This window comes from Phasianus colchicus, chromosome 9 (assembly GCF_987193195.1).
Source record: "Phasianus colchicus chromosome 9, bPhaCol1.hap1.1, whole genome shotgun sequence".
Lineage (NCBI taxonomy): Eukaryota > Metazoa > Chordata > Aves > Galliformes > Phasianidae > Phasianus > Phasianus colchicus.
In genome coordinates, this window is record NC_143444.1 from 31,348,286 (window position 1) to 31,367,422 (window position 19,137).

Genomic DNA, 19,137 nt, shown 5'->3' on the forward strand with positions numbered 1-19,137 from the left:
GCTGCCGGCAGTCGCTGCTGCTGCTCGCTGTGACCAGCAGTGAGGCTGCAATGGGTCCCCATCCCATCACCATGGGGCTGCAGCCCCACTCCTGTTGTCACCACTCGGCTCCCGCGTGCTCCTGACCCCGGTAACCATCTGCAGGCTTGCAGAGCTGGAACGGCTTCTTTCTGCTTTGCTCTTTGCTTTTCATCTATTCGGCAACAGGGTGCTGGGGGATTTGTAACAGAGATGGGATCAAAGAGACGTATCCGGAGACGAGACTGCTCTCGTGCCTTCTGGCTTTGGAGTTTGCAAGTGCTGTAAATTGGAATGAAAACGTGTGTGTAAGAAATGCCCCGAGGAGCAGAGCTGTGACTTCACGCTGCAACTGGCTGCCGTGAGCATTTATTATTTGTTCAGAGTTCTTCCTAGACCACGAGTGTTGTTTCTTTTAATTTGCTCCAACTTGCAGGAGGTGTGCAGGCAGCTGGGAGGCCTTCAGAGCCCTTCCCTGGGTCAGTTTGGCACCTGGCTGCTCCTTATGAACGCTTTCACTGTGCTTGAAGAAAATGAGGTCAGCGCACGCATCCCGAAGGTAACAGGGGAGAAGTGCAAAGATGTGAGCTGCATTTGGGAGGCTGTTTCGGGATGGATTCTGCTGCTTTGAAGCATTTTGAAGCTCTGGGTGGATAATGCTCTTCTGAAGCTTTTACTGTGGATTCTGTGCCCCGTTCCCAAAAGGAGCCCTTCATCAGTGCCCCCAGGGCCAGCGGGTACAGTGGAATGGGAGAAGTGAGCCAGGTGGGAAGGAGGGTGAAGGGAGTGCAGGGAACTTCAGGAGAGCTTGGGACCACGAGCTTGTGACCTTGGAGAGGTAGGAAAGCCCCTGCTGGGCCTGAGAGGCAGCAACTGGAGCACAGTAGGTTGGGGACGTCGGGAGAGTTTTGTGTTCCCATCCCATGGCACCACAGTCATGTGGGTTTGGCTGTTTCCAGGGATGGAGGCTCCACAGCAGCCCACCCGCAAGCTCTGGCACCTTCACAGCAAAACTATTTTTTCCTTGAGTTTCGATGGAATTTTGGTCTCCATCCCAGCTGTGCAGCCATTGCTCCATCAGATCTCTGTCCTTGGCATACTGTGCATGGGGGTTGGCTTTCCAGTGTCCCTGACTGCCCCCAGCACCCCAGGCTGGGTGCCTGGCAGCACTGACGCCTTCCCTCCTCCCCAGGCTATGCCCCGCACAGGCAGCAGCCGCAGCCCAGGCCATGGCAGGAGGCGGAGAGGCTTTTGTGCTCCATATCCTGCTCTGCATCCTGGGCAGAGGTAAGTGGCCGTTCAGCATGGCACGGCACAGCACGTCATGGCATAGCTGTGCCTTTTCCAGGAAAGCATAATCAAGCTGATGTCACTTGAGCGTGAGCTTTATCAGTGCTGCTGCAGAGCCCCAATCTGATAGCGCGTCAGTGCGCTGCTGTAATCTCAGGGATCAGAGCTTTCAGCCTATGCGTTATTTCCCTGCAGTCATTCAAGCATTAGAGCAAAAGATAAAATTGGCGAGGCTGTTTCCGAGCTGAGTAATGAGTCACCAGCTGCTTGCACGGGGTTTACCCTTCACTTGGGGGGCTGCACTGAAGCTGTGAGCGTTGTGCAGGTGCTGCCCAAATCAGGTGCCTGGGGCACGTGAGGATCGAGCCGGGCTCTGTGGTGCCAATGGGTTCCAACGTCTCCATCACCTGTGTCTCGGCTCTGGACTGCCCGTGGGCGAGCCTCTCCATCCTGCTCAACCTCACAGCCCCCGAGGGTCCCCCACGCCTTCTCAACAGCAGCGCGGCCCAGCTGCAGCTGCGCGGTTTCCGCCTGCCCTTCAGCATCATCACCTGCCTCGCCCGCTGCCCCAACAGCTACTGGAACGAAGTGGTCTGCGGGACGGAGCTCTGGGCCGGCTGTGAGTACTGCTGTGGGGTTAGGGGTGATGGGGGAGCGGTGGGGCTAAGGGGGGAATGCTGATGCTGCCTCTCTGCAGATCCCCCAGATCCCCCAGCCAACCTGAGCTGTGCCATCCCTGAGCGCTCGGGGAGCCTGGCTTGCACGTGGGATGCCGGGCAGCCAACGCTGCTGCACACCAACTACAGCCTCCACCTGCGCAGGTAGGGGCCCACAGGCACTGGGGAACTAGATCATAGAATCATAGAATGGCCTGGGTTGCAAAGGAGCACAATGCTCATTTATTTCCAACCCCCTGCTGTGTGCAGGTCGCCAACCAACAGACCAGGCTGCCCAGAGCCACATCCAGCCTGGCCTTGAATGCCTGCAGGGATGGGGCATCCACAGCCTCCTTGGGCATCCAGCACCCAGGGCACAGCAACCCCGTTCCCAGCATGAACCTAATGGTGCTCAAGCACCTAAACAAAAATGCCATGAGGAAATAAGGATTGGTACACCAGTGGCCTTTCTGCTCTAGCCCTACACATGCTGTGCCACATGCAAGGCCAAGCCCCCATGGCATAAGGCTGCTGGGCTTTCATTGTCAACCCCTCTCTGCTATTCAATTACGTGCAGTCTGTGTGGGTTTTCTGATTAACCACCAAAGGAGTCCTGGGGTGCAAACTGTGAACCCTGTAGCCTGAGCGAGCTGTGGGATCTCCCTTCCTACAGCAGAAACACGAATGCCATGCAGCAGTGCCAGGAACCAAAGAGAATGATCTTCTAGTTCACTTGAAGAGTGAAAAACTGCAGCTCTGGAGATGACTGTGCCCCACGCAGGGCTCTGAGCGTGGCTGCTTTCTGCCCCACAGCACGCAGACGGCGCAGGAGGATGTGTTCCCTACAGGCTCACCGGTGCCCTTGAGTGTGCTGAACGGCAGCAGTCGCTACCTGGCGTGGGTGCAGGCCAGCAATGCACTGGGCACGGCACGCTCAGCTCCTCAGCACCTCGACCTGCAGCAGCTCGGTACGCCCGTGGCACACACTGTGCCCTGCGCTGGGGCTGCAACCACAAGCCCCTCCAGCACGCTGTGCCCACATGGTGCTGTGATCCCTGGCTGATGGCTGCTGCTCTCCCCGCAGTGGTGCCCGCCGTGCCCCTGGCTGAGAGCGCGGAGACGACGGTGGGGTCACCTCCCACCACCACCATCCGTTGGCGACAGCGGACGGAGCTGCAGGACGTGCGCTGCGAGGAGCGGCACAAGGCAGTGGGTGCTGCGGAGTGGCAGGTGAGATGGCACTGAGCCCCAAAGGCCCCATTATAGAGCCATGGGTTGGCAGCCCCGGGGAGCAGGGTGGGTAGAACATCCATTCCATTAGCATTAACTCTGCTTCTTTAAGCAAAAGGCAAAATGTGTAATATTGGTAAAGCTTATCTAGCTCTGCAACGACAAGGTGGAAAAAGGCCACTGATGGTGCTCAGCAAACACCCGCATAATCAATTCGCTCCTCATTGACACAGACACAACTACACTTGGGCAAACTGCACCAAGATCCTTTTTGGAACCCTCCCTGGGGCTGGCAGATGGCTGACCCCCAATCCCAGCACTCAGCAGAGCTGCCAAAACGGGGGACTGGCCACTGGCACAGGGCTCTGCAGTGTCCTGGGTTAAATGGGTTCAGTTGTCTTTCCCCTGACCTTAATGCATATGAATCAAAGAATCACATTAAGGTTGGAAAAAACCTCTAAGATCATTCCCACCATGCCTACTACATGAGCTCCAAAGTGGCACAGGGAAACCTGGAGAAGCCCAACTGTTGTGCCAAGTTTGGGCACCCTGCTCACGCTCTCCAGCTGTGCTCACCCACTGTTTTCTCCTCAGCAGCAGACCCCCAGGCTGGGCTGCAATGTGGGTTTAGCAGCACCACGTGCTCAGAGGGCTGAGCGTCCCCAGGTGAGTGTGGTGGCCCTATTGCCTGTTTGCCTTGCAGGTGACAGCATGGGACAGTGCAGTGCAGCGTGGACACCAGCTTCAGAGTGCCACCAGCTACGTGTTCCAGGCACGGTGCCGGCTCAGCGCTGCGGGCAGCCCCTGGAGTGCTTGGGGTCTGCCCTTCATCTACAGCACACCTGAGGCTGGTAAGTGGTGGTAGGGCATTGCAGGGCCACACTGTGCTGTGTGCAGTGGTGTCTCGTCTGGCTCTTGAGGTCGCTGAAGAAGTGCTGAGCTGTGCAGACATCAAAAAAAAGATTTAGTGTGTTTATCCATCTTTGGTAGCTTGCTTTCCTCCACAAATTTTGAAGAAGGGGACAGACTCTTTAGTAGGATGTGTTGTTGATAGGACAAGAGGAGCTGGCTTCAAACTAAAAGAGGGGAGATTTAGATGGGATATAAGGAGAATGTTCTTTATACTAAGGGAGGTGAGGCAGTGGCACAGGGTGCCCATAGAGGCAGTGGTGCCCCAGCCCTGCAGACACCCAAGGTCAGGGATGGGGCTCTGAGCACCTATGGAGCTGTGGGTGTCCCTGTGCATTGCAGGGAGTGGGACCAGATGGCTTTTAAAAGCCTCCTCCAACTCAGACTATACTACAATGCTATGATTGGTCCCCCAGCCCTCTCAGGGCATCCTTTCCCCTTTGGAGCTGGGCTATCAGCACCAGGATGGAACTGGGTGAAGCCAGCTGAGATATTCCGGCAGGGCAAGGATCCCAGGGCAGCTCTTGCCCTAAAAGCAGCACTCTCGGTCTGGGTCATATCCTTTCCCACATACCGTCACCTCGGTGTGACACAGCCCGGCTCGGTGGCTCAGGGCCGCCAGGGAAGGACACGCAGGCGATGCTCCGACGTGGGCATCTCAGGGCACGTCCCGGCTGTGTCCCGCAGCCCCCGCGGTAGCACCCGACGTGTGGCGGCGGCTGGGCCGGCTGTTCCCCAACGGCAGCCACGAGGTGACAGTCTTGATCAAGGTAAGGCCCTTTCGGGGCGGCTCTTGTTCTCTTTTAGCACGATAGTTCCAAACACTAAGGGGCAGTAGTAAGCAACGCTTCGCTCGCCACAGCGACCGAATGAGGGTGACGATGGTATCAGAAGGCGGGGAGCCCATCACCACCCCATTCCCATCCTCATCCCCACCCCGATCCCCACTCCATCCCCACCCCGATCCCCACTCCATCCCCACGCCATCCCCACCCCACCCCACCCCACCCCACCCCACCCCATCCCCATCCCCATCCCCATCCCCATCCACATCCCCATCCTCATCCTCATCCCCATCCCCATCCCCATCCCCATCCCCATCCCCACTCCATCCCCATCCTCATCCCCATACCTATCCCCATCCCCACACCATCTCCACCCCATCCCCACCCCACCCCACCCCCATCCTCATCCCCCTCCCTATCCCCATCCCCACTCCATCTCCACATCATCCCCACTCCACCCCATCCCACCCCCATCCCCACCTCTCGCCCCCCGCAGCCGCCCCTCGATGCCCGCACGCCCATCCTGGGCTACGCCGTGTGGGCCGGAGCCTCGCGTCCCCTCTGCAACACATCGAGCACAGCCTGCAGCCTCCTCCTGCCTCCAGCACTGCGCGACCTCCGCGTCACCGCCTACAACGCCCGGGGGGCTTCGAGCCCCGCCCGTGTGACGCTCCGCCGGGACCCCAGCCCGGAAGGTGGGACGTCGAGCACGACGGCTTCGCCCTTTTATCTGAATGGCGAGGGGAGAAACGTTATCGTGCACGCACGTGGGTTTAAAGCGAGAGCGGAGCCCCTCTGCCAAGGGAACGCAGTGTCCTCCAGACAAGGCCACAGTCCTTGGAGATGCCCCAGCAGCACAGCTCAGCGCTTCGCCTCCGAAAGCTGCAGCAATGAGTTTAAAAATAAGCTTGTCCTGCTGGCAGGGCACCATCCGTGCTCACAGCTCCCGAAATAGCCAGTGTTCAGGCCGGGAGCTGGAGCTGCCAGACGTGAAGGGAGGAAAGGCTCCTGGGTGCCTCAAGTTCCCTGTGCCACACGTTGTGGTTTTCCCCACGGCCACACTTTCCTATTTTTGAAAATGCCTCTTTTTGTGAGCAACGGGAGGGGAAAGTCCCATTCAAATGAAGGACAAACAATGAGTGTGACTAAATAGATGCTTTGCAGTATCAACAAGGTGGAAAAAATTCTCTAATCTCCTCCTGATCAGAATCACGCGGGTTTCCTGTAAATCTGTCAGGTAAAGCATTTCAGACGGAGGAGCCATGACAGAACTGAACACATGCTTTTGTGAGGCATGCATGTGTGTATATATCTCAGTATCAAATATAGAGACAGACAGACAGACAGACAGACGTAGATGGAGATACTAAATCACTGCTTCTAGGAACATCTCCCCCCCCCCAGCCCTTACCCCCGCCAGCACAGCAGCCCTCCAATCTCACTGCTCTCACTGCAGGTCCCCATGTCACCTCCTCTCTTTGCAGCCTTCCCACCACCACTGGCTGTGGATGTGCAGCACAAGAACCAGAGCACCATATCCGTGGCCTGGCAGCCCCCCCGGCACAGCAGGGCCCCCCCACTCTGGTTCATAGTGGAGTGGGTTTGTACAGCTCCGTACAGCCACAAGGAAGAGTTCTTTTGGAAGAAAGTCCCAGGCCAGGACACCCACACCTACATCCAAGGTGAGATATCCGAGAATCCCTTTTGCTGTTGGGTGTAGGTTGTCAAGGTGTTGTAAAAATCAGTATTTCATTTGGAGCTGAGCCCCTGCCTGCTTGATTTTGGAGCATGGGAGCATTCAAGAGTGAAGTGATAGAAGACTGGGGGGCACCCAGTGGCATCTGGTCCCACAGGTGAAGGCCAGGAGGAAAGAAAAGGCAGAGAAAGAGAAGGAAGAGATGAGCGAGGTGGCAGGGAGTGGAAGTCGGGTAATCCCTGGAGCTTGTGAAAGCACAGAAATACAGATGTGCATTTATACAGAGAGAGGGCAAAACACTTGATGTAATGAGGCTGTAACTTCAGCTCATCTCCTCTCCCTGTAATGGCCAGGGCTCACGGCCCTGCAGTGGCCAACCTGTGAGCCCAGCAGCAGCGAGATCTCAGACCTGTCCCACCTGTCTCCTGGATCCCACCTTCATTCTGGTGTTCGTTGGCTTTGGGAACCTCCTAGCCAGTTACCTGGCCAAGCCTTTGCTGTTTCATGTGTGAACCCCACACCTCCTCTCCTTTCACTGCTCTATCAGAAGCTCTTGAGCAAATCCACAGCTTTCATAGCAGCTAATAGATACAACTTAAAGGCAATCATTGCTTCTTTCCAGAGGACGCAGCAGCAGGAAGCCACATCAACGTGTCGGTGTACGCAGTGTACCCAGATGGAGTGAGCAAACCAAGCTCTGGCCAAGGTAAGCTCAGTGTGTAGAAGCTGCTGCCTGCTGTGGTGGAGCTGCAGAGTTCAGCTCGGTGGGATCCTCACGGTCGGCCAGTTTTGTAGTTTTAGAAACAAGAGGTAAAAGCCTGCCGTGGACCAGAGAGAAAAGCAAGGTCTAGAAGGAAATCTTTTGGCTGCAGGACACACCAGAGACTTTAACACGCCTGCATGAAAGCCTTTTCTGGCTGATACTGTTTGCTGTCATGCACAGATCTCTAACAGCACACATGAGAATTGCATCTTTACAAAATCCACCTCTGGAGTTATTGTCCCTCTTTGGCACAGAGCAGATGAGGCTGCTGCTTTCCCTATTTGGCAGTTGTTAAAGTAAAGACAAAACAAACCCAACTTTGACACAGAACTGGCCAAGCTGCAGCCAGTCCCATCTCACCTGGAGCTGGATGTAGGCAGGCTTCAGTCCTGGAAAGTACTTAATATTAAATAGGGCGCTGGCCAATTAAGAGAGACAGTAAGAACAATCTATTTCTCATCTCCAGTGATGTGTGTAGGCTGTCCTCAGGAGCTGGACATCCTGATGGCTCTTTCTGAAGCCAGGACAACCAATGCACAGCCCAAAAGCTGAGTGCAGCAGACACCTCCCAGCACCCCCAGAGCTGTTCTGCAGCTAAATGTGCCAGTGTGACACCATCCCTCCACAAGTGTTCATTCCAGTGCTGCCGAGTTGTTGGCTCAGACACTTTCCTTCCACAATTCCATATCATCAAGGGCTGCTTTGTAATGCGGAGCTGAGTGGGCTCTCCCTCTAGGCATGCTCTGTGTGGGGGAATTGCTAGGAAAAGAATCTGTTTCAAATCTACAAAATTAAAGACCTTTTCCATGATTTCTTGCCCCTGATTTTTGCTAGTGAATTGTGTTACAGCTTTGCTGAAACAGCTGCAACATTAGCTGGGTCAGCTCAGGTCAAAGCCCAGTGCCAACGTGGTGACATGGAATACAGTTTGACTCCAGGGCTGACATTGCTGCATACCTCTCTGGTACAGTACCATGTAGGCAGAGCAGTTTGGAAGGGAGAACTGCACACGGATAGCTTTACAAAGCAGTGAAGGCTTTCCCTGTGGGTTTGTGCTGGTCCTTATGGAGCTGGTGCAAAGCAGAATTCGGATGGGGCGTTTCTCCTCCGTGCCTGCATGGCTTTGCCAGGCTTAGACAAGCTCAGTGCACTGACCACCACTCGTTGGTTCATTGAAGTACTGTGAATTCCAAATGGTTTTCACTCCTTTTCAGCCCAAACTCACAGACAGTAACTCTTGTAGAAATTACCAGGTGGACTCCAGTGGCCTATGAGCTCAGGACGTGGTGCTGGGTATTCTGAATTGCCTCTGTCAGCTCTAAGCAGTGTGGCTGCAGATGAGGATGTTAGCTGTGTCCTAACCAATGCCAGTCAGCCTAAGCATGTTCAGCCTCTGGTTCTTGCAGAGAGGCATGATGTTTCTGGAAGCCATTTTTTTTCTAAATAATATGAATAAAATAAACAATAGCTTCTACTTCACCCACTGGACTTCTATAAGTGAAGTGATGGGCATTTTTTTCCTCTCTCTGCTGCAGTTTCTTTGGAGGACCAGATGTTGGACATCATCTACCAGGAGGCCTTGCATGGTAAGAGCAGAGTATTGCAGCCCTGATAAGCGAGGCTGTCTGCCTGAACAGAAAAGTTCTGGCCAGAGCAGCAAACGTGGCATCTGGGGATATAGGAAAGGGGAAGAGAAAACTCCACACACTTTGGAGAGGTCAGAGCCAGAAAAGTGATTTTCACTTGACAGGAAAGTAAGCCACACAGTGAGAAAGGCTTCCATACTGGTGTGGGTGAGCAGAACATGCATCATCCTGCAATGTAAGCTTTGCTTTCTTGTGAGACATGTAATAAAATGTACATTCCAGAAAATTGGAGGTAAGAAAACAAGGAAAATAAAAGATTATAGAATCACAGAATGGCCTGGGTTGAAAAGAACCACAGTGATCATCACTGTTTCAACCCCCTGCTATGTGCAGGGTTGCCAACCAGCAGACCAGGCTGCCCAGAGCCACATCCAGCCTATGAAAAAAGAATGTTAACAGACACAATAGCATAACAGTGACTGACTTCTGCCCTTACAGTTTGAGCCAAAGACTTATTTAAACTTTTCCCATTTATTTTTCTAACTGCAGTTGTGCTTTGCATGAATTCTGGTAAAGGTTATGCTATGATCTCTTTCAGTATTTAAAACAAAACAAAAACGATGTGAACTGAAAAATTCATTTGAGCATTTCTGGAAGGTACCTGTGTGTGGGAAATGGTTAGACACAATGACCACACTTCTTAGAATTACTTGCCTACAGCTCCCATCTGCACAGAAAAGGGCCCTCAGTGCTCAGCCTGGTGCTTCACGGCCTCCAGCTTTAAATGCATGGTGTTCTTCCTGCAGAACATCAGAACTGTGAGGGTAAACCTGTAGGGACAGCAACAGGAATGCGAGGAGTTGAGTTCAGAGTGGCTGATTGCGGATGCACAATTATTCACAAGAGAGGAATCAGACCACAAAACGCCATCTTTAAGCTGCCTGGTTAATTCTTTCCCTCTGCATGCTTTTTTTCAGATGATGACATGAGGTTTTTCCTGGGAATGGGTGTCAGTGTGATCATATTGTCGGTGGTTCTTGTAATTCTGATGTTGAAAAAATCAGCTAGAAAAAGGTATCACTTTTGCCACATTTATTCCTTGTTTCCAACTCATGCTTTTCTTCCAGAATACTTTAAAGATAACTGCAGAAAGTGATCCTTTTCCCTGTGCTCTGCTCTCCCTGAGGGCAGCTGCCCCATTAATCACATTGCTGCAGAAAAGGATATCTGTGAATTCCACAGTTTGGGGAAAACAACCGAAAGAGCAAAAATCATTCCCCCACTGAAGCTAGACTTAGGGACACATGATGTGTTGTTGTTATACATTTCTAGGGGGGGTGAAAGAAGAGATAGGAAAAGCACAACTCTCTTTATGTAAGTTTTGTACTAGAATTTGGTTCTGTTGCTTTCAAACGAGGAGAGAATGCTGTCCTTGCAGGGTCTGTTGGCTGCCCCTCACATCTGCACCCTGGGACTGGCAGAGACTGGGGAGTGTCACACAGTCTGACATTATCACAGAATCAGAGAATGGCCTGGGTTGCAAAGGAGCACAAAGCTCATTTATTTCCAACCCCCTGCTGTGTGCAGGTCACCAACCAGCAGCCCAGGCTGCCCAGAGCCACATCCAGCCTGGCCTTGAATGCCTGCAGGGATGGGGCATCCACAGCCTCCTTGGGCAACCTGTTCCAGTGCCTCACCACCCTCTGGATGAAAAACTTCCTCCTCATATCCAACCTAAACCTCCTCTGTCTCAGTTTAAAACCATTCCCCCTTGTCTTATCACTATTCTGCTGAGCAGCCTCCACCACTGCCCCAAATGGAACCCAGAGCAGCAGCATGGAGAGCTGAAGAGTTAGACCTCAAATGGGAAAACCTACCTGGACAGGGGGTTGTAAACCTAATGCTTCCAAGCCCTCCATAAAGGCCATGAGAGATCAATAGACTTGGAGTTCCCCCACCATCCTGGGGACAATTTCATCCAGAAGAACAAGTGAGTGACCACCAAAATAGACTAACACTTTTTTTCTCTCTGTTTTTGTGATGAAGAACTAAGGCAGCAGTGGCACTGCTCTTGCCAAAATGGCTGCTTGAAGATTTCCCCCGCGTGGAAAACAGCAGGGTGATAAAATCCTTCCAGGTAATTGCACCACCGCATCCCAGCTATTTTCACTTACATATACTTAGATGGCAAATCACTCTGTAGGTGTGAGAAATACGGACAAGGAAAGAGTTCAGCCCTAGGGGATGTAGAACTCAGAGAATCCTTTTCCTCCCATTTGCACTGTGCACGGGAGCCCAGCTTGGCTCGATCTCTAGACCTTGTCTCAATATAAATTTCATGCAGTAGAACTGAATCAAGCTGACCTCGAGGTGCCCACGTAAGCACGGAGAGATGCACAGCTCTTCTGTCTGTTCTCCACATCTCACTGTAGTCTGCTTTGTGGAGGGGATGAGAGGAGAGAGGAGGAGAGGATGCTGAGATGAAGACCAAGAAGTCATTGTCCCATTTCCCCCTTGTGATCCTCCCATGATATCACTCCTATTGGTAACATTTGCCTGTTTGTTAGTACAGCCATCCTTTTTTTTCTAGGAAAAGAGCGAATTCACAAACAGCATTTTCAGTGAGCCATTCCTGGATGACAGTGACCCCACAGTTACAGAAATACAGGAGCTGTCAGGGCACAAGAAATACAAGAACGTGGACCTCAAAAAGGAACCCAGCAACGTGGTCCCTGAGAACGTGGAGCACCCACAGAGCTCAGCACCTCCCCATAACACGGCCACGGAGCGGGTCGGTGACTACAAACCCCAGATCTCTGATGCAAACACACTGGGATATGTAGCTGCCAATATTGGCCTAATACAACCCTACACACCGGCTCCAGAACCAGAGACAAGTATTTTCTTCAGAGACTACAGCAGCCCCTTCAGCTACCTGTGGGATGCTCAAGGAGCTGAAGGGCCCCAGGTCTGCCTGCTGGATAAGATCAACCTGGTTTTAAACAATGACAGAAGTGGGCAAAACCACGCGTTCAGCTCTGCCCAGGAGGAACAAAATACACTTTTGGAAAGCCAGTGGGAAAAAACACTGTACAGTGAAGGAGGTCAGGAACAAACCTTGGTTCCAGATGAGCTGGTTTCTTGCTTAAGGGCAATGAATGGAGGATCTGTGGATATGCAGGCCTGCTTTCCACAGAGCATCGGAAGATTGTTTTGAGAGAAACTGTGATTAAAAGCCCACAGACTTGTGACAGTCTGATCGTGACACATATCTGCCTCTGAGATTTCAAACATCAGAGCTGGAACAAAACTCCAGATCTGAAACTCTCCCCCTTAGCTGACCACAGATTGCTTTTGGATGCCTTGGCCAGTAAAACATCGTTTTAATGTTCCCTCATATTTTTACAAACACAAAGATGTGAGCTTGGGTTCCTGTAGGAACTGAAATACAAAGCAGGTGATTCTTACAGGATGCATTCTGCTTCAATTATCAGCCTAGGGCACTCTCTTGTTAAATATACAGAACACGTGGTACCTGGAGCTGATTGCCTTCAAGATGGATAAAACCATCCCTGAGGTGTTCTGGCTGAATTGTGTAAAACAGCTTGGGATCACCCATAATGAACAGACACTACAATGAGGACAATTTACACATCATGCAGCAGCCATGGATACCAGACGAAATCTTTTCTGTTTGACTGAATAGCCCAATTTCATTTTCCTTTCCATTCAATAAGCAAAAAAAATACATCAGATAAGAACAAACCTTCATTGTGTTGGTCTGCCAGCCCCACTGAAAATCTCTGTCTACATTTGTCACTGGGCAGATTCTTCATTTTGGATGAAGGATTCATCATCTCACGTCAGTTTGTCTGCGGTTTGGCTTTGCTGCTCTGTAAGAAGGAGAACATGGCAGAGAGAAATGGCATTTATTCAGTGCATAAGAGGAAATCTGGATCTTCTGGGATGCAGAAAACAAAATATCAGAGCCTCCTTCCTGCTGAGTGGTCTTGAAAGCAGTTAAAAGTTTGCCCAGGATGTCAGAGGTAGCCTTGCAAGATGGCAAGCAGAAACACCCTGGGAATGTGAGAAGTTGAATTATTGTCACTTCTTTGACTGATCACCCCAACCTTTTAAGAAAACACTTGAAATGAAGGAATACAAGCATAAAAGAAGTTTACTATACCCTGTAAAATGGCTGAGCATTCCACGAGCAATGCTCTCCCTGAGGTTTGTTCTACTGGTTCTTCTCTCCTACCTCTTATCACAGCAAAGACTGTTCTTATGCCAGAGCTGCGTGCTCAGGGTGGGCAGGAGTCAGTGCCATGCAGCCAGCACTGGATGGGGCTCAGGGAGGAGCAAGGGGAGGACACTGGTCCTGAAGCCTCCTCCATGCTGCTCAGAGCAGCACCTTGGGCGCTGCAGCACTGCTAACAAGAGGTAGCACAAAGGAGCCTCTGAACTACGTACCAGTATGAGTGATTTCCACTCACCGAGGAGTCTGTGCATCTTACACAGCTCAGGGTAACAGAGCTGGCTATGCAGGTTGCAGGGAACACACAGTATTTTGTAAGAGTGACATCAACAAAATGGTAAAAAAAAAAAAAAAAAAAGGAAAAAAGATCACCTGACTGTGCATTACCAAACCAAGGGCTGTAAAACAGTCATAGCAAGACTCAGAATGTTGTTATAAGACTTACAAAGCTAACATAAATGCTAAGCTCCATGTAATTAGCTGTCTAGTATTACCCACTTGATGACCGTCGGCAGCAAAACCAAGAGATTGTCATTTTCCTTTTGAATGTTGCTAGGCAATGTGTGTTTTTCTCTAGCAGCTATTGCACACATCGATCAGTTTTGTCATTTAGTCCTGGACACCTTGAAGCCAAAATAGCTGTGTGCTATGGTTGCTTCCTCATAGCAATCAAGTGCTCTGCCATCTGTCACTTACATTCACAGGGCAGCATCTCACCTAGAAAGATGGGATATGTTTGTTCTTAAGAAGTAAGTAGCAAAACTGTTTCCAAGCCTGAAATGTCACTCTCACATGTAAGCTAGTCTAAAATTAGTGATTGCTGCCTGTGCAGGAAGGAAACTGTAAGAGAACAGCCACGTACAATCAGCAGCCAAAATGTGAGGTGTGGAAGTATTTTTTTTCAATGTCCACATCCTGAGAGTTGAGCTGCCTGTGTTACCTGAGCTACCACAACACGTGGGGTGTTTACTGCTGCACGGAAATGCTCATCCTTTCAAATACCAGGACCGAAAGCCTGGTCTTACCCTGCAGCTTGCTGGCTGAAGGCTGTCACACCAGGAGAGACAGCTGAGGGTACTTCGGTGCTCAGGAGGAGGTCGGCTCCTTCCCTGCTGAACCCATCACACACAGTGGTTTGGGGCTGAAACCTTCACCCCCCTCCCACTGCACACACATTCACAGCAGGGCTGCCTTCAGTTTCACTGGGGCGGAAGGATTTGCCTCTTTGAATGCTGCAACCAAAAAATACGGGCAGCTTACCAGGACAAAAGGGAAGGAGGAGGACAAAAAAATGTACAGCATAGCTCCCTCTCTCCCTTTTAACCCATGTAGATGGTGGTAAGGGTTAGGTCTGAAGGTAAGGTAACGGATGAGGTCTGAAGATGCTTGCCTCTGGCAGTGAGTGCCTTGGGGCATGAGGACAGCTCTCATTTTGCCAGCAGCCCAGCGCCACGTCGTGACCTCAGCTTCATGTTTGACTTGTTAGATTTGCTCTTCGCTCCGCTTTTTGTCTCTGCCTGCTTTGACCTGACAAAGGCCTTTTCATCAGGCAGGCCTGGGCCTTCTTTCCACTAAGTGCAGTACTTAGTGGTAAAACCCAGCATCCTGAGTGCCAGGAATTGAAATAGCTGTCGTGCGAGCACAGCACCAAGATCCTCGTAACGGGAAACCTTGAATACATGGATGGCTCAGCAGTTGCAATCAAATAACAGTGACATTCTTAACACACTTAATTTAGCATCTCCAGATTCACCTCTTCCCCAAATATGACGTGCTCACTGATTCTTGGTATTTGTGTTTTCAAAACCTTTTTCTAAGCTTGCTTACATTGTTGGCAGCTGTATTGCGTGTATTATTTACCATTCTGGCAGTGAGTTGCAGGGGTTCTTCACCATAACTGTAACATGGGCTCTGAGTGCTTTGGAGGCACACAGAGGAACCATAGGCCAACTAGACCATATGCACCAACAAGCACCAATCTCTCACATAATTATCACTGGTCTGCATGAGAATGCAGACTCATCTAAACATAGAATGGCCTGGGTTGCAGAGGAGCACAACGCTCATCCAGTTCCAACCCCCTGCTGTGTGCAGGTCGCCAACCAGCAGCCCAGGCTGCCCAGAGCCACATCCAGCCTGGCCTTGGATGCCTGCAGGGATGGGGCATCCACAGCCTCCTTGGGCAACCTGTTCCAGTGCATCACCACCCTCTGAAAGAGCTCAGTGATGGGAATGTTACTTGTGCAATCCACTTCAGTTGCCACTCAATTAGATGTAAAGTAATTAAATTTCAAGGCACTGTAGTTCATGACACACAGACGTAGCATGGTGCTGTTTCTCACTGCTGTTCAAACCAACCTCAGTGAAAGGGATCTTTTCATATGGCAAAAGAGAATAAACGAAAAAGGAATGCGAAAACGAAAAGCAGTCTTTTCAAAGCTTGAACAGGCTCTGACCACAGCAAAGCCATTCATTGCTAGCTCTTATCTCCAGCCCATCGTGTCAGCATAGGGTGTATCAAGTGTGAACTTCTACCAGTGTAAATTGAGATGGAAAAGTCACTGCCACTGCCCCTCTGGGACTTATGACATCCCTCAGAAAGTAGGCTTGAAACGAAACGTATGGCAAGTTATGCATTAAATATGCAGAACTAGCTACCATTTTTAATCATGTATGCTGCTGCACAGCCACCACACCACGCGTTCTCCTGGAGAACAGCATTCTGTCTGCGACTGAAGCACAAAGGAGATGGCTGCTGCTCTCAGCTCAGCCACTGGCTGTGTGGCTTTCAGCACGTTACTTTGCCTCAGCTTCTTACTCACAAAGCCTGGACAGCAATAATTATTATTTCTAATAAGGCCTCTGGAGTCCAAACACGCCACGTGGCATCCAGTAGTTGGAACAGCACGAGAATACGAAAATAATGGAAATGTTCACTGAGTAATCTTGTGCTGCTCACTGTATTCTGCGCATGCATTTGCTTGATTACTCCATGCTGAAAGGTTTACAAACATTTGTCTGGCTGTAAATTGTGAGAGATTTAGCTACAAATATGCCGCAGAGATTCAAATTGAGTTGTAAACTGGAGATAAAGGTTCACAAAGCTAAATAACAGCTGTGAACTGGGGATTTGGGATGCAAAGACAGGAGACCAAAGCCCAGGTTGCCATCAGGACCTGCAAACAACGCTATGAACAAATGCCCCAATCAGCAAAATCGTTCTGAAAACAAGGCAGCTGAAAAAAACAAGAAGATAAAATGGTCGTGCAGTGACCGTATGAACATTCAATTAAAACTGTTCTGTTTGAAGCGTCTCGTCACTGTTAGTCTTCAGGAGGATCCATTCTTTAAGAGGGAAGAGCACTTTTTCAAAGGGTAGCAGGTCTGAGCACAGCAGCAGAGACTGAAACTAAATGTGAATTTTGTCGAAGAGGATGTGAGAAGCGAGGCTGTGGTTTTACATCTTCAATGGCTTCAGTGAATGTTAGCTTCACAAAGTCAAATCCTTTAGAAATAATACTTGTAAAGCAGTGGGAGCAGCATTGTGATAAAAGATCAAAGCAAGCATTAAATACCGTGGATATAACACAAATTATAGAAGTGATCTACCAAAGGAGATTTCAAGGCTGATATTTACCAAAAAAAGCCAAGTCCTTCCTTAAGAGAATTCATCTTGCCACAAGAATATTGGAAACAGTAACAACAAAACCCCATCATTCTTAACTTAACAGTACGACACTGCATCCTCCACGGGATTCCCTAGAATTGCCCTGTTGGACTCGTACTCTCAGACTGAATTCAGCCACACTTTGCTTGGTTTCAAGGAGGCAGAGCAGCTGTACTTGCAGAACTGAGTAACCAATTTCATTCTGCTATGCAAAGGCAAATGCAGGCTCACTGGCGTGAACAGCAGTTGTAAACCCAGACTTCCTGGAATACTGAAGAAACAGACACACAGGTCATCATTACCCAACGTACTGCTGTAGCAGCTGCTTCAATATTACCCTTGCACAGTGGGGAAAATGTGTGAGCAGCTGAAGCTCACTGAAGGTATGATGGCCAGAAAGGCAGATGGGATGAATGGACCAAGCACAGGGCGGCACATGCTTCAGCCATGGGTCTCCTCAACCACATTTAGGGTCTCCTCTTCTGCTATGACTGAGTCGTGGCCATGCACAGTAAGTTGGATTGCTTTCCAGCCAGGTGTTTTCCTGCTTTGAATCACCAGCTAACACCAGCACAGTGGCCTCCATCACCAGGGTGGGAGCTGCACAGACTGGAGGTGTTGCCAGAAAAGAGATCACTGAATGGGGCCCTGAAGGAAACTTTCAGAAACGATTGGCTGGAGAAAAGCATTCAAATGAAAGGGCTGGGAAACTATTGCTAATGTGGGCACTGGGAGGACAGCAAGCAAAGCTGAGCAAGAGGCCTGAAGAGAAAAGGAGAGGAAGGAGGCTGTGATGTGCACACAAGTTGCTGAAACACCTGAAGGACAGTGCTGCTTCTAATCTGCAACGAGCTCAAACCATTACACTAACATAATTACAATACCAATATTTGTGCTCCTCAAGCATTACAACTGCCTTGGTGTTGCCTCGTGCACCACTTGGATGTGCAGAAGCACGTGCAAAAAAAAAGCAACCATTACCTGAAACCAAGACATGAGAAAAAGCAACCATTTACCCTTCATGACTGATCACTGATGGCAGCCACAGCAGATTCTGGGGGTCGACTTCCATTGTCTCATGATTTTTCAAGCATTCAGAAATTAACTTGCAGCGAGCCATCACTCCTCACTTACCATTTCATTGCTGATGACTCAGTACCTTTCCTTCACAATTGCTCTTTCTCAAGGTTATTTCCAGATCTACAACTCGACATAACCAGAGCGTGATGTCTGCACCTGCTGATTTCACTTTTGAGTTTGAATGCTGTGTTCTCTAGCAATAACTTTAACACGAGCCCCTGCCTGTCCTCTGACCCAGCTCCAGCCTTCTTCCCTCATCAGCTCTAACTTTCTCCAATTCTCATTAAAATATTTGGGAAAGAGGAGGCTTTTCAATGTTTGGAACTTACTGCATTTTTAGACAGCTTTTTTTTTTGTCCCTTACAAACCCAGCGTAGGCACTGGCTGAGTAAACCCTTCCCAGCTCTCTGTTTTGCATCTCTTTGCTTTGCAAGTCTCCTTTTACACAAAACTTGATCCCAGATACATTATTTCATCTTTCACTTCCAGCAGTTGAGCAGGAATTGCCAATGCCATACATTCAAATTTCATTGCATCATTTATATCTGATTCCCTTCCCCCCAGCTTCCCCCAGTCCCCACTATATTCAGGAAAATCCATATTCTTTGCTCACACTTTTTCTCTAATTCCAGCATTCACTGGATTATAAAAGTGAGCTGAAGCATGCAGCACCTTGACCTCAACACATTATTTATAATAATGGTGGTTCCTTTCAGCTTTATATCTCTGGAAGCTTGGCAGCACCAGGCCTGTGACTGATATCCCACCTGTGAGAGAAGCCCTCCCTTCCCCTGTTTCTGTAATCACCATAATTTGTCTTAGGCAGTAAACATCTGATACAACAGTTTGTAATTCTCCCCCCACAGGTAAGTTGCACTCACCATGTTACCTTATGTCTTGCACATACAGCTCTGCTTTGGCACACTCTCATTTTGCTCATACAAACTTCTCCCTTGAGAACTGACTCATTGAAGAACAGCTCTGCTGCTCACCCCTGGCAGCTGTGGGTCTCAGAAGGCACAGCTCTGCCTGGGCTGTAAGAGCTGACACTGCAACCATCAATAGTGCTGTGTTAGAAACTTTTCCTTTGGCCTCCTTTGCCGCAGCCCTCTCTGCTTTCTACACAGCCTTTGGTCACCATCACCACCAAACATCACCTTATGTCAGCTTATGGTGCTTTCCCAAGCTGCATTTTAGAACTG

At 50.1% G+C, this 19,137-nt stretch overlaps 1 protein-coding gene and 1 long non-coding RNA gene across 4 annotated transcripts in view; one reads left to right on the forward strand and one right to left on the reverse strand.

The window, feature by feature from the left end:
* On the forward strand, nucleotides 1-12,706 carry IL23R (interleukin 23 receptor). Of its 2 annotated transcripts, none has more exons than XM_090146839.1 (17): nucleotides 1-130; nucleotides 208-379; nucleotides 455-577; nucleotides 1,211-1,305; nucleotides 1,634-1,927; nucleotides 2,006-2,129; nucleotides 2,778-2,932; nucleotides 3,049-3,194; nucleotides 3,898-4,045; nucleotides 4,791-4,873; nucleotides 5,385-5,583; nucleotides 6,373-6,570; nucleotides 7,207-7,290; nucleotides 8,883-8,933; nucleotides 9,911-10,007; nucleotides 10,980-11,070; nucleotides 11,524-12,706. In XM_090146839.1, exons 3-17 carry the CDS (start codon nucleotides 552-554, stop codon nucleotides 12,148-12,150), a joined length of 2,418 nt encoding a protein of 805 aa, XP_090002965.1. In that variant the 5' UTR covers nucleotides 1-130; nucleotides 208-379; nucleotides 455-551; the 3' UTR covers nucleotides 12,151-12,706. The 2 variants fall into 2 exon arrangements, with proteins under 2 accessions (XP_090002965.1, XP_090002967.1); XM_090146841.1 differs by having other exon boundaries at nucleotides 230-379.
* The window catches only part of LOC149916923 (uncharacterized), a 12,778-nt gene continuing 2,513 nt past the window's right edge, over nucleotides 8,873-19,137 (reverse strand). The window contains exons 3-5 of one of the 2 annotated variants that reach the window (XR_016469398.1): nucleotides 12,700-12,826; nucleotides 11,298-11,366; nucleotides 8,873-9,763 (exon numbers count right to left, since the gene is read on the reverse strand). This is a non-coding gene — a long non-coding RNA (uncharacterized LOC149916923). The remainder of the gene's footprint in view (nucleotides 9,764-11,297; nucleotides 11,367-12,699; nucleotides 12,827-19,137) is intronic. The other variant, XR_016469397.1, reaches the window with a different exon arrangement.

Excerpts from the sequence above, each read along its gene's own strand:
- IL23R (XM_090146839.1), top strand. The coding sequence starts at position 552 with ATGAGGTCAGCGCACGCATCCCGAAG. Across the intron at positions 2,933-3,048 it reads CCTCGACCTGCAGCAGCTCG|TGGTGCCCGCCGTGCCCCTG; the intron begins GTACGCCCGTGG and ends CTCTCCCCGCAG. Across the intron at positions 10,008-10,979 it reads AAAAAATCAGCTAGAAAAAG|AACTAAGGCAGCAGTGGCAC; the intron begins GTATCACTTTTG and ends TTTGTGATGAAG.